This window comes from Salmo salar, chromosome ssa13 (genome assembly GCF_905237065.1).
Source record: "Salmo salar chromosome ssa13, Ssal_v3.1, whole genome shotgun sequence".
In the NCBI taxonomy this organism is placed as follows: Eukaryota; Metazoa; Chordata; class Actinopteri; order Salmoniformes; family Salmonidae; genus Salmo; species Salmo salar.
The window spans coordinates 102,372,337-102,387,452 of NC_059454.1; the positions used below are offsets into that span (position 1 = coordinate 102,372,337).

The 15,116-nt window shown below is 44.2% G+C and overlaps 1 protein-coding gene across 10 annotated transcripts in view; it reads left to right on the forward strand.

Moving 5' to 3' along the window:
* LOC106568439 (guanine nucleotide exchange factor subunit RIC1) overlaps window positions 1–15,116 on the forward strand; it is a 111,269-nt gene that overhangs the window by 17,705 nt on the left and 78,448 nt on the right. For all 10 annotated transcript variants that reach the window (XR_001320293.2, XR_001320292.2, XR_006758421.1 and 7 more), the window contains exon 2: window positions 1,081–1,188. Coding sequence is in view for 2 of the 10 variants with exons in the window: in XM_014138770.2 (XP_013994245.1) it covers window positions 1,081–1,188 (108 nt within the window). In the remaining 8 variants the exon portion in view is untranslated. The remainder of the gene's footprint in view (window positions 1–1,080; window positions 1,189–15,116) is intronic.

Genomic DNA, 15,116 nt, shown 5'->3' on the forward strand with positions numbered 1-15,116 from the left:
CAGTGACGCTATCACTGTGTAACTTCAGTAGGGCAACATCTGAGAAATAGCTCACTTGGTAACGTTAGTGTGTACCTACCCATGCACCAACCAGTCAGCGAAAGCCAACATCAACCACGACAGAGAACGGTTGATTTTCAAGGGCAATGAATTTTCTTACTCTTTCAAATGACTGGTCGACTGCTTGATCCACACAGCAGACATTGTGGGCTAGGTTAGGAATGCTGTGTTGCACGTGTAGCGATACATTTTACGTGGCGTCATTACGTCATGTACCTACTTTATATAGGTATGCACGTCAGCTTTGACATCGGTTTTGCACATCGGCGTTAAATATACACGGGGAGCTAACATTAATGATATGCATGTCAATCTCTCATGGTTCAAAGTGGAGACGAGATTGACTTCATCACTACTTGTTTATGTTAGAAGTGTTGACAAGCTGAATGCACGAGCTGTCTAAACTACTACCACACATCTCAGACACCCATGCATAGCTTATAAAGCTTGGATACAAATGCAGTGTCTTTACCTAGCTATCACAACAGATAGCTAGCTAGCGAATCATGCTAAACATTTAGCTAACGTTAGCCAGCTAAAACCGATCTGTGGGCTGTATGCGATTTATGGGGAGAGAATTCAATTGTTTCTTTGTTGTCTTGCAAGCTGTATAGCTGTGGCCATCTGGCTGGTATAAACAAGGGCTTCCTACAACAATAGCAACATTCGAGCAGCGAGCAATCTAGTGAACATTGAGCAGACCTGTCAAACACAACTTTTGGCCTCGCAGCCAGTTCCACTGCATTTCTTTCCATTGTTCACCTTTTAATGATTTAGACCTGGGACACTTGGTGTGTGCAATTAGTTATCAGGTAGAAGAGAGCCAGCGGGCTTCGGACATCATAGGGTTAGAGTTGAATACCCCTTGGCTAGACCATAAAGCAACACACACAGATATGCATTGCCAAACAACGCTACTGCCACCTTATGGTTTGGAGTATTTTAACAAGGCTGAGTGGCTGAGATTGACTGCTGGCACTGTTCTGACACACTCTCACTTGTTCTCTTTGTCTCTTCCAGCCCAGTGTTCTGATAGTGAGCTACATAGAGTCGGCGAAAGCATCATCCCAGTTTGGCTTCTATCAGCAGGCCGAATGGAAGCAGGACGATTCCATGATAGCAGTAGCGGTGAGTAATGCGATGCAGTCACTTCTTGCGCTCTCTTTCTCTCTCTCGCTCTCTCTTTCCTCATCGTAGTAGTTGTCTCTCTCTCTCTCTCCCCCTCTCTTGCTCTCTCTATTTCTTTCCTCATCGTAGTCGTTGTCTCTTTCTTGCTCTCTCTCTATTTCTGTCTCCTTTACTTTTGCGTATTTTCTTAGGTTTTTCCTACGTTCATTTTCCATGGTGGAGGGTTAATGCATCGTTTTGTTTTATTGATTTCCACTGTTTATCATTTTGAGTTGAGGGAGGGGGCCGGGGAGTTTGTTTGGGGTTTGGTGGTGGCGCTCGGCATCTCAGCCGGGAGGGGAAGAAATGCTGTTGCTTTTGAATGGCTTCAAGTGCGATCCGAAGAATGGTGTCAGGAGGAAGTGGAAGTTTTGCTCACGGTCGGCTAACAGGTGGGAGCAGAACATATACATTCTGCAGCCTGAATGAATAAGGTGCTGGTTCTGTTCACGAAAAGGTGATTCTTGTTGCCCGGCTAGTTGCGAATGGGATTTTTGTGACGGGTGTGTTGGTGTCCAGATTTTTCCTTTTTTAGTGAGTTTGCAAGTCTTTTACATGTGGTCTCGACTGGGTGCCAGGCGCAATCCGTTTAACATGTTTCCTTTCCTAGGCCAGTGTGTGTTTCTTAAGGCAGAACAGCAGGTAAATATCCACTTCAAGGTTAATCATGGGAGGGGTGGTACGCAGGGTTTGCTAGCATAGATAGTTTGCAGTGTTTTGAGTGTAGGGACTTGGGGCACAATAAGTTTGCATGCCCAGGTAAGGCCCAGAGACCGGGAGCTAGTGCAGACAAGCACGACCAGCCGGCAGCGGGGGCTGGGACAGGTCAGGCAAAACCACGCCCATAAGAAACCTAGCAACATTCAAAGTTGCACTAAGACGGAAGAACGCCAAAACAAAAGTCTTCAATACCTTGCATTTTCCTGATATTGCATTTGAAGTTACATTAAACTATTTAGCTTTCTAGTGAGTGATTGCAGCCAGCCTGGCTGACCAGTTGGACAGCATTGACATCATGGGTAGTTGCATTGTTTTTGGAGGTAGGTAAGCTGTGCAATCGCTAGCTTACAGCTCCCATTGGGCTGAAACTGTCTAGTAGTGTTCGTGGTCTAGCGTTAGCGTTTTAGTGTGGCTTACAAAAGGACTATTGATATACTTAGCTACATGACATTTGTGCTAGTTGGCAACTAAAAGATGCTGCATAGCTATCTCTAGCTGACTGGGCAAAGCAAGCTCCGTTGATTCACTGTTAGCTGACGCAACATGACTGTCAGTATCTACAGAGTCACTTGTTTCTTGCCTTTCGTTTAGCTCATTTCAAATGAGGCCGCGAAACTGCACATCTCCCGCGGTTGGGGAGGGGGGCTACTGGGCTTGTAGAGGTGAGTGGGGTTACAGCTGGGCAAAATGAGCAGAGGCAGGTTGCTGTAGTAACGGATACTCCTCTGGTGGTGGAAGAGGAGAGCGCCTCTGGAGAACGCTAAAAGGGCTGAGGAGGCCCGAGGAGGGTGCCACACAGAAAAAAGGAGAAGAAACCTGGGGGAAAAAAAGAGTGTGGCTGGGAAAAGGCATGGTGGGCTCATCCCAGGAAATACTGCCTGGCATTGGGGAGGAGGCCCTGATCGATGTGTAGACAGGGGAGGAGGCCCTGATCGATGTGTAGACAGGGGAGGAGGCCCTGATCGATGTGTAGACAGGGGAGGAGGCCCTGATCGATGTGTAGACAGGGGAGGAGGCCCTGATCGATGTGTAGACAGGGGAGGAGGCCCTGATCGATGTGTAGACAGGGGAGGAGGCCCTGATCGATGTGTAGACAGGGGAGGAGGCCCTGATCGATGTGTAGACAGGGGAGGAGGCCCTGATCGATGTGTAGACAGGGGAGGAGGCCCTGATCGATGTGTAGACAGGGGAGGAGGCCCTGATCGATGTGTAGACAGGGGAGGAGGCCCTGATCGATGTGTAGACAGGGGAGGAGGCCCTGATCGATGTGTAGACAGGGGAGGAGGCCCTGATCGATGTGTAGACAGGGGAGGAGGCCCTGATCGATGTGTAGACAGGGGAGGAGGCCCTGATCGATGTGTAGACAGGGGAGGAGGCCCTGATCGATGTGTAGACAGGGGAGGAGGCCGCTGGAGTCTTCATTTCCTGATTCTGGAAGGTTTGTAAGGTTCCGTACAACATGTACGGCTGGGCTGCCTTAGCATGTACGGCTGGGCTGCCTTAGCATGTACGGCTGGGCTGCCTTAGCATGTACGGCGGCAAGAGCGGGTTGCTGTGGGAATATGTCAAACAAAAACATTTAAATGTGTTTTAAGAGTCACAGTGATGTAGATGGGGGGGTCTAGTGGAAGGGGCCCCAGGTGCTGAGCCATGGCACAAATATTACTGCAGGGGTAGCAGTGCCCCCCCTTTGGCATGGGTGTCAACATTCCCTCGTCAAAAGGAGGTGTGTAAGGGTAGGTTGTCAATGGCTAGAGCCAAAATCAATAATCTTGTCTTAGCTTTCATAAATGTGTATGCACCTAATACAAGGCGGGAGAGGGGAGACTTGTTTTGCAGTCTAAGGAAGTAGTTCGCACATTTAGCACTGGATGAGGTGTTTGTGTTGGAACTACATAATTGACTTTACTAAAGACCGGAATAGTGAGGAACCACATTTGGACTCAGCAAAGGTGTTGAATGATGTTCTGAATAAATCCATCAAATGTTATCTATAAAGCCCTTTTTTATAAATGAGCAGAAACCGAGCATTAAACCCCATAGAGCAGGAATGCGGATGTAGAGGCATGTGGCTAGGAAAAACTCCCTAGAAAGACAGAAACCTAGAGAGGAACCAGGCTCTGAGGGGTGGCCAGTCCTCTTCTGGCTGTGCCGGGTGGCGATTATAGGTGTACATGGCAATTAAGGCCAGATTAAGACCAGCAGGGTCAAAGAATAATCACGGTGCTTATAGAGGGTGCAACAGGTCAGCACCTCAGGAGTGAATGTCAGTTTGCTTTTCATAGCATTGAGAGGTTGATACAGCAGGTGTGTGTTTGAGGAAGAGAGACAAGGTTGCACAACCAGGTGAACAGGTCAGGGTTCCATAGCAGGAAACTGGATCAGCAGCACGTCCAGGGAGACGGGGACTGCCCGGAGTCGTCAGGCCAGGTAGTCCTGAGGCATGGTCCTAGGGCTCAGGTCCTCCTGTAGGGGGGAGAGAGATGAGAGAATTAGAGGGATCATACTTAAGTTGACACAGGACACCAGATAAGACAGGAGAAATATACTGACCCTAGCCTTCCCGAGACAGTCTATTGCAGCATAGATACTGGAGACTGAGATGGGGGGGGGGTCAGGGGACACTGTGGCCCCGTCCAACAATACCCCTGGACAGGACCAACCAGGCAGGATATAACCCCACCCACTTTACCAAAGCACAGCCCCCACACCACCAACAGAATGTCAACCGAGCACTAACTTAATACCCTGAGTCAGTTTGACCTAGTGGACACGTGGAGGACTAAGTGTCCCACCTCAAAGCAGTATACGTGGGTGAAGGTGGTTGGGGTTAGGGTGAGTACAGCTTGTTTGGATCCTATCTAGACAAGAATCAGAGCAATATGCCTTTGAGGGTCTCCATTCTCCCAGTTGGGTTTTTGGACCGTCATATTGCCATGGCTCAGTTCCCCGGCAGGCATCCTAATGGAAATTACATGTAAAGCTCTTACAAGCTGCCGCTTTTTGCTCAAGCTTCTAAGGCTTTTGGGAGAGGTGGAGACAGCAGAAGGGGAGTTTCAGTTTCTCAGTCAGTGGTGGGATGTAGGTAAAGCCCAGATTCAGTTTTTCTGTCAGCAGTACACAGCTTCCTCTTCAGAGTCCAGGAGAGGATTTGGGGAGCTTGAGGTTAGCGTAAGTGAGGTGGAGGCTGAGCTGGTGGGGCAAGGTAGGGAGGGGCTGCAAGCTGATCTGTCTGAACTACGCAGGGACCTGTGGGATTTTGTTCTGTTCAAAAGGAGCACTTGTAAAAGCTAGATTTTCCATGTTGAGAGAGATGAATGCTCCCAGCGCTTTGTCTGATGGGCTTGTCTTAGGACGGTAAGTTGGTGGTTGGAGACATCCCTCTAGTGGTGTGGGGGCTGTGCTTTGGCAAAGTGGGTGGGGTTATATCCTGCCTGTTTGGCCCTGTCCGGGGGTATCATCGGATGGGGCCACAGTGTCTTCTGATCCCTCCTGTCTCAGCCTCCAGTATTTATGCTGCAGTAGTTTATGTGTCGGGGGGCTAGGGTCAGTCTGTTACATCTGGAGTATTTCTCTTGTCTTATCCGGTGTCCTGTGTGTATTTAAATATGCTCTCTCTAATTCTCTCTTTCTCTCTTTCTGTCTTTCTCTCGGAGGACCTGAGCCCTAGGACCATGCCTCAGGACTACCTGGTATGATGACTCCTTGCTGTCCCCAGTCCACCTGGCCGTGCTGCTGCTCCAGTTTCAACTGTTCTGCCTGCGGCTATGGAACCCTGACCTGTTCACCGGACGTGCTTGTTGCACCCTCGACAACTACTATGATTATTATTATTTGACCATGCTGGTCATTTATGAACATTTTAACATTTTAACATTTCGACCATGTTCTGTTTTAATATCCACCCTGCACAGCCAGAAGAGGACTGGCCACCCCTCATAGCCTGGTTCCTCTCTAGGTTTCTTCCTAGGTTTTTGGCCTTTCTAGGGAGTTTTTCCTAGGGAGTTTTTCCTAGCCACCGTGCTTCTTTCACATGCTTTGCTTGCTGTTTGGGGTTTTAGGCTGGGTTTCTGTACAGCACTTTGAGAATATCAGCTGATGTACGAAGGGCTATATAAAAATAAATTTGATTTGATTGATTTGATTTGATTTGTAACTTCTGTTCTGGTGATGAGGGAGCGGGTTGTAGAGTTCTACTCCGATTTTTATCTGGCAGAACTATGCCATCCTGGGTATTCTCAGGTTCTGCTCACAGACCTTCCCAAACTCTCTCTGTCGCAGAGAAATGAAATGGACATTTCCCTGGGCTTTCACAAACTCTCGGTTGCCATCTCCCAGATTGCCCCCGGCTGCACCCCGGGAGTCGATGGTCTGCCTGTGGATATTTATAAATCATTGGACAGGACTTATTTTGCGTGAGTGTGTCGGGTTGGGGGAGCTGCTGTTAAGCTGTAGACGGGTTTGACTCTCCTGCACACAAAAAAGGAGACTGTAGGCCTGTGGCATTGCTCTGCTAACAGACTCAGTTGTACGCAAGGAGTTAACGTACTGTGTATCTCAGACAAGCTGTTGATAATCAGGGACATGCTGGATCTGTCGACGCTTTCAAATGTGAACTTTGCACTGGCTTCCTTTGATGGCTGGACCATGACAATCTGTTCAATTTGTTTTGGTTGTGGACACAGTTTTGTGGCCTGTGTTAATGTTGTATGCTGGGGAGCGGTGTCCATTTTGTGGAATGAGAGACTGTTGACCATGTTTTTTCAGTGTGTGTCAGGTTAATGCCTGTACTGTTGCTGCTGGGGGGGTGGTTGTGTGGAGATTGTGCTGTTTTTATGGGGGTGGTGTTTGCAGTGGTTTTAGTGTAATGAGGATGTCTCATTAAAGGAAGACTGATTTGTCTCTTTCCCTCTTATCGTAGTTGAGGAAGTCTCTCTCTCTTCACTGTGGTCCTGCAGTTTTTTTCATCTGGTCCTCTGTAGTACTTCTCCGTGAGCTCCATCGCGTGTGGGGCCCATCGCGCATGTATGTGTGTGGTTTGGCAGGGCCCCCAGTGATGGGTTGGTAGGTCATTAGTGTGTGGTCCGATCACTGTACTGGTTCTGTCTGGTTACGTGTTCATCACAGAACCGTGCTGAAAACAACAATGTCAAAAGAGAATATCCAAGCCAGTACAGTTGAGTTTGGTTTGGGCTCGACAGTGTGGCTCGAGTCAAACAGAAAGTGATGTTCAACATTTCAGTGAGTCCATGGAAGAGATACTGGTACTCCGTTCCACCATTGCTTCATGTGAAGAACAATGGTTGAAACCACAGAGTATGTCGGTTATGGTTCCAGGCTAACATCTCCCTGGCTCTTGCACTGTCTGCACCCAAACCACAGCCCCAAGGACAATTGCTGCTGACCTGTGTGAGCTCCAGTAATGATTGAGAGGTCACTGTTCCATTCCACTGTTCCTCCCACTGATATGTGCTCTGTTTGTTACATCATTCACGAGGGGTCTGATAAAGCCCATCTATAATTTAGCCCAAACTACTACCCCTACTGTATTTATTTATTTGATTTATTTATTTTGCTCCTTTGCACCATATTATTTATATTTTAACTTTGAACTTTCTTCAAACTACAAATCTACCATTCCAGTGTTTTTCTTGCTATACTTTATTTACTTCGCCACCATGGCCTTTTTTTGCCTTTACCTCCCTTATCTCACATCATTTGCTCACATTGTATATAGTCTTATTTTTGTCTACTGTATCATTGATTGTATGTTGTTTTACTCCATGTGTAACTCTGTGTTTTTGTACGTGTCGAACTGCTTTGCTTTATCTTGGCCAGGTCGCAATTGTAAATGAGAACTTGTTCTCAACTTGCCTACCTGGTTAAATAAAGGTGAAATAAAAAATAAAGTGTTCCGTCTCTTCCAGTCCAAGGATAATCAGCACTTCTGTTGGAAGTAAAATGCAACAGTGTTCTTCTGGCCGCTTGTTAATGTGGTTGCCAGGCAACAACAACATGCCACGTGAAGGCCGTCTGTGTCTGTCTGTGCGGTGTGAAAAACAAGTGTTTTACAATAAGTAGCCTTCTTTCAGCTGCCTGTCTCTGAGCTGAGCTGTCTACAGGCCTATTAACTATAGCCTCAAGTCCAGTGGGGATAACAACCACTTGTAAGAAAGTAGACCTAGCTAGGCTCTGACCATCTGCCTGCATTCACGACTGACACTCTGTGGTACAGTAACTATGCCTATAGTAGGACTAACTGTCTGTGGTATAGTAACTATGCCTATAGTAGGACTAACACTCTGTGGTATAGTAACTATGCCTATAGTAGGACTAACTGTCTGTGGTATAGTAACTATGCCTATAGCAGGACTAACACTCTGTGGTATAGTAACTATGCCTATAGTAGGACTAACACTCTGTGGTATAGTAACTATGCCTATAGTAGGACTAACACTCTGTGGTATAGTAACTTTGCCTATAGTAGGACTAACACTCTGTGGTATAGTAACTATGCCTATAGTAGGACTAACACTCTGTGGTATAGTAACTATGCCTATAGTAGGACTAACTGTCTGGTATAGTAACTATGCCTATAGTAGGACTAACACTCTGTGGTATAGTAACTATGCCTATAGTAGGACTAACACTCTGTGGTATAGTAACTATGCCTATAGTAGGACTAACACTCTGTGGTATAGTAACTATGCCTATAGTAGGACTAACACTCTGTGGTATAGTAACTATGCCTATAGTAGGACTAACACTCTGTGGTATAGTAACTATGCCTATAGTAGGACTAACTGTCTGTGGTATAGTAACTATGCCTATAGTAGGACTAACACTCTGTGGTATAGTAACTATGCCTATAGTAGGACTAACTCTCTGTGGTATAGTAACTATGCCTATAGCAGGACTAACACTCTGTGGTATAGTAACTATGCCTATAGTAGGACTAACTGTCTGGTATAGTAACTATGCCTATAGTAGGACTAACTGTCTGGTATAGTAACTATGCCTATAGTAGGACTAACTGTCTGGTATAGTAACTATGCCTATAGTAGGACTAACTGTCTGGTATAGTAACTATGCCTATAGTAGGACTAACTGTCTGGTATAGTAACTATGCCTATAGTAGGACTAACTCTCTGGGTATAGTAACTATGCCTATAGTAGGACTAACTGTCTGGTATAGTAACTATGCCTATAGTAGGACTAACTGTCTGGTATAGTAACTATGCCTATAGTAGGACTAACTGTCTGGTATAGTAACTATGCCTATAGTAGGACTAACTGTCTGGTATAGTAACTATGCCTATAGTAGGACTAACTGTCTGGTATAGTAACTATGCCTATAGTAGGACTAACTGTCTGGTATAGTAACTATGCCTATAGTAGGACTAACTGTCTGGTATAGTAACTATGCCTATAGTAGGACTAACTGTCTGTGGTATAGTAACTATGCCTATAGTAGGACTAACTGTCTGGTATAGTAACTATGCCTATAGTAGGACTAACTCTCTGTGGTATAGTAACTATGCCTATAGTAGGACTAACTGTCTGGTATAGTAACTATGCCTATAGCAGGACTAACTGTCTGGTATAGTAACTATGCCTATAGTAGGACTAACTGTCTGGTATAGTAACTATGCCTATAGTAGGACTAACTGTCTGGTATAGTAACTATGCCTATAGTAGGACTAACACTCTGTGGTATAGTAACTATGCCTATAGTAGGACTAACACTCTGTGGTATAGTAACTATGCCTATAGTAGGACTAACACTCTGTGGTATAGTAACTATGCCTATAGTAGGACTAACACTCTGTGGTATAGTAACTATGCCTATAGTAGGACTAACACTCTCTGGTATAGTAACTATGCCTATAGTAGGACTAACACTCTGTGGTATAGTAACTATGCCTATAGTAGGACTAACACTCTGTGGTATAGTAACTATGCCTATAGTAGGAATAACACTGTGGTATAGTAACTATGCCTATAGTAGGAATAACACTGTGGTATAGTAACTATGCCTATAGCAGGACTAACTGTCTGGTATAGTAACTATGCCTATAGCAGGACTAACTGTCTGTAGTATAGTAACTATGCCTATACTAGGACTAACACTCTGTGGTATAGTAACTATGCCTATAGTAGGACTAACACTCTGTGGTATAGTAACTATGCCTATAGTAGGACTAACACTCTCTGGTATAGTAACTATGCCTATAGCAGGACTAACTGTCTGTAGTAGAGGTCGACCGATTAATCGGAATGGCTGATTTTAATTAGGGCCGATTTCAAGTTTTTATAACAATCGGTAATCGGCATTTTTGGACACTTATCATGGCCGATTACATTGCACTCCATGAGGAGACTGCGTTGCATACAATCGATGCAGTGCCTGTTAATTTATCATTGAATCATGGCCTACTTTGCCAAACGGGTGATTTAACAAGCGCATTCGCGAAAAAAGCACTGTCGTTGCACCAATGTGTACCTAACCATTAAACATCAATGCCTTTCTTAAAATCAATACACAAGTATATATTTTTAATCCTGCATATTTAGTTAATATTGCCTGCTAACATGAATTTCGTTTAACTAGGGAAATTGTGTCACTTCTCTTGCGTTCTGTGCAACAGAGTCAGGGTATATGCAGCAGTTTGGGCCACCTGGCTCGTTGCGCACTGTGTGAAGACTATTTCATCCTAACAAAGACAGCCAACTTCGCCAAACGGGGGATGATTTAACAAAAGCGCATTTACGAAAAAAGCACAATCGCTGCACGAATGTACCTAACCATAAACATCAATGCCTTTCTTAAAATCAATACACAGAAGTATATTTTATTAAACCTGCATATTTAGTTAAAAGATATCCAGGTTAGCAGGCAATATTAAACTAGAGTCAGGGTATATGCAACAGTTTGGGCCGCCTGGCTCGTTGCGAACTAATTTGCCAGAGTTTTACGTAATTATGAGATAACATTGAAGGTTGTGCAATGTAACAGGAATATTTAGACTTATGGATGCCACCCATTAGAAAAAATACGGAACAGTTCCGTATTTCACTGAAAGAATAAACGTTTTGTTTTTGAAATGATAGTTTCCGGATTTGACCATATTAATGTCCTAAGGCTCGTATTTCTGTGGGTTATGTAATAATTAAGTATATGATTTGATAGAGCAGCCTGACTGAGCAGTGGTAGGCAGCAGCAGGCTCGTAAGCAAGCATTCATTCAAACAGCATTTTTGTGCGTTTTGCCAGCAGCTCTTCGCTGTGCTTCAAGCATTGAGCTGTTTATGACTTCAAGCCTACCAACTCCCGAGATTAGGCTGGTGTAACCGATGTGAAATGGCTAGCTAGTTAGCGGGGTGCGCGCTAATAGCGTTTCAATCGGTGACGTCACTCGCTCTGAGACCTTGAAGAAGTTGTTCCCCTTGCTCTGCAAGGGCCGCGGCTTTTGTGGAGCAATGGGTAACGATGTTTTGAGGGTGGCTGTTGTCGATGTGTTCCTGGTTCGAGCCCAGGTAGGGGCGAGGAGAGGGACGGAAGCTATACTGTTACACTGGCAATACTAAAGTGCCTATAAGAACATCCAATAGTCAAAGGTATATGAAATACAAATGGTATAGAGAGAAATAGTCTTATAATTCCTATAATAACTACAACCTAAAACTTCTTACCTGGGAATATTGAAGACTCGTGTTAAAAGGAACCACTAGCTTTCATATGTTCTGAGCAAGGAACTTAAACATTAGCTTTTTTACATGGCACATATTGCATTTTTACTTTCTTCTCCAACACTTTGTTTTTGCATTATTTAAACCAAATTTAACATATTTGATTATTTATTTGAGGCTAAATTGATTTTATTGATGTGTATGTTATAATTGTCATTATTACAAAGAAATAAATACATTTTAAAAAATCGTCCGATTAATCGGTATCGCCTCTTTTTTTGGTCCTCCAATAATCGGTATCGGCGTTGAAAAATCATAATCGGTCGACCTTTCTTACGAGCCCATAACCAACAATGCAGTGTCGTGTCTTTGGCTATGCCAGATTAAGTGATATGACATGCTATTCTATAAAATAATTTCTCTGTAAATATTACCTGATTATGGAGTTGCGATCTGTCGGACATTTCCACCTGACCTAATTAAAGCGCCCCTGGCCCAGCTGAGTAAGTGGCAATGAATTAAAGGATTATTCCACCAACTCCATGGGCATTTTCTACACTAATCATTTGTTACATTTTACATTTTTAGTCATTTTAGCAGACGCTCTTATCCAGAGCGACTTACATTTCATACATTTTATTATTATAATTTTTTTCTTCCGTACTGGCCCCCCGTGGGAATCGAACCCACAACCCTGGCGTTGCAAACACCATGTGTTGCAAACACCATGCTCTACCAACTGAGCTACAGGGAAGGTAATATTTAAATGTAATTAACTAGAAAGTCGGGGCACCACGAAAGAATGTTTATAGAGCTGTTATCTTCCGAATAAACTCTTCAAGACCTGGTAATCTTTTACCTCAATAGCAGTCAATATTTAATCGTCACCTTATTCAGTCTCATCTGAAAGTTGTAAATTCTTGGTTATCTTCACAAACCCTGGATAACAAGTTGAATCAGCAATACAAAATGTGGTTTAATTATTTATTTACTAAATACCTAAACAATCACACAGAATTACACATACACAGAATGGATCATACATTGATTACAAATTATGTCATACAAGAAAACGTCCCTGGTGGACGGAACCGATATGACGGCTGGTTACACAAAGACAGGGGGTTGGGTTTGAATGAGAGTGCGGGAAGACTGAGTAACAAAGGGAGAAGCTATGCTATCGTAAATACAGAATCTTATGCATTCTAAATAAGCGCCCATTTGGAAAAAGAAAATGCAATAAATATTTACTCTGAGCCGGGTTGTCCATTTGAAGAATGTCTGGTGGTGGAACAGTAACTTTGTCCGTCCTTTCCTAGCCCACGTTTACAGCTGCTGTTGCTAACGCAACGGCTAGGAGGTATCACTTCTTTAGTGAATAAGAGTTGTTCACCAAGTTGCCATGCTATATGCTCATGCTATATTCTGGCTGGTATAGTCAATTCATCCTTCTGGCGTGTAGATCGTCACCTTCACGTTGAGATTCGATGCTAATTTCGTTAGGTTCTTGTCGTTCAACCAGAGCTCACGCTGAGATTGGCTTAGTTCTGTAGGTGATCTTTGTCCTTTCAACGTGGGGACCGCAAGTCCTCACGTCCTTGGAACAGCAAGTTGGATTTTTGTCAACGGGCTTATATCGGGGTGAAGAGAAGGGCATGTTTCATAGTTTGCAACCAATGTCTGTTCACTTGGGCGGGGTTTGTGCCCATAGGCGATGTTGTTGCCGGTGATGTCTGGTGAAGACCTGCTTTACCACAGGCCTACAAGCCCTCAGTCCAGCCTCTCTCAGCCTATTGCGGACAGTCTGAGCACTGATGGAGGGATTGTGCGTTCCTGGTGTAACTTTGGCAGTTGTTGTTGCCATCCTGTACCTGTCCCCGCAGGTGTGATGTTCGGATGAACCGATCCTGTGCAGGTGTTGTTACACGTGGTCTGCCACTGCGAGGATGATCAGCTGTCCGTCCTGTCTCCCTGTAGTGGCGTCTTAGGCGTCTCACAGTACGGACATTGCAATTTGCATGTTCATGAATTTTTTATGGTTCATTGTACAAGCATGGGAAACAGTGTTTAACCTCTCTAGGGGGTGTGGGACGCTACCATCCCACCTGGCCAACATCCAGTGAAATTGCAGAGCGCCAAATTCAAAAACAGAAATACTCATTATAAAAATTCATGAAACATACAAGTGTTATACATCGGTTTAAAGATGAACTTCTTGTTAACCTCTTACATCTAGATGTTCCGCTAGCGGAACACCGCTCCAATATCCAATGATAGGGCGTGGCGCGAATTACAAATTCCTCAAATCCGAAAACTTCCATTTTTCAAACATATGACTATTTACACAATTTTAAAGACAAGACTCTCCTTTATCTAACCACACTGTCCGATTTCAAAAAGGCTTTACAACGAAAGCAAAACATTAGATTATGTCAGGAGAGTATCCAGCCAGAAATAATCAGACTCCCATTTTTCAAGCTAGCATATGTCACAAAAACCAAAACCACAGCTAAATGCAGCACTAACCTTTGATGATCTTCATCAGATGACACTCCTAGGACATTATGTTATACAATACATGCATGTTTTGTTCAATCAAGTTCATATTTATATCAAAAACCAGCTTTTTACATTAGCATGTGACGTTCAGAACTAGCATTCCCACCGAACACTTCCGGTGAATTTACTAAATTACTCACGATAAACGTTCACAAAAAACATAATTATTTTAAGAATTATAGATACAGAACTCGTTTATGCAATCGCGGTGTCCGATTTTAAAATAGCTTTTCGGTGAAAGCACATTTTGCAATATTCTGAGTAGATAGCCAGGCCATCACAGGCTAGCTATTTTGACACCCACCAAGTTTGGTACTCACCAAACTCAGATTTATTATAAGAAAAATTGGATTACCTTTGCTGTTCTTCGTCAGAATGCACTCCCAGGACTTCTACTTCAACAACAAATGTTGGTTTGGTTCCAAATAATCCATAGTTATATCCAAATAGCGGCCTTTTGTTTGTGCGTTCAAGACACTATCCGAAGGGTGATGCGCCGGCGCGTATCGTGACAAAAAATGTCAAAATAATCCATTACCGTACATCGAAGCATGTCAAACGCTGTTTAAAATCAATTTTTATGCGATTTTTCTCGTAAAATAGCGATAATATTCCGACCGGGAGACGTCGTTTTTGTTCAAAGACTGAAAATGTCAAATGGACTCTTCACGTGCATGCGCGCTCCCGTCTCATTGTTCTCAGATCGACCACTATCCAAATGCGCTACTGTTTTTCATCCAGGGACTGCAGAGTCATCATTCAACATTCTGGTGCCTTCTGAGAGCCTATGGGAGCCTTAGAAAGTGTCACGTTACAGCAGAGATCCTCTGTTTTCAATAAAGAGGCTAAAGAAGGCCAAGAAATGGTCAGAGAGGGCACTTCCTGTTTGGAATCTTCTCAGGTTTTGGCCTGCCATATGAG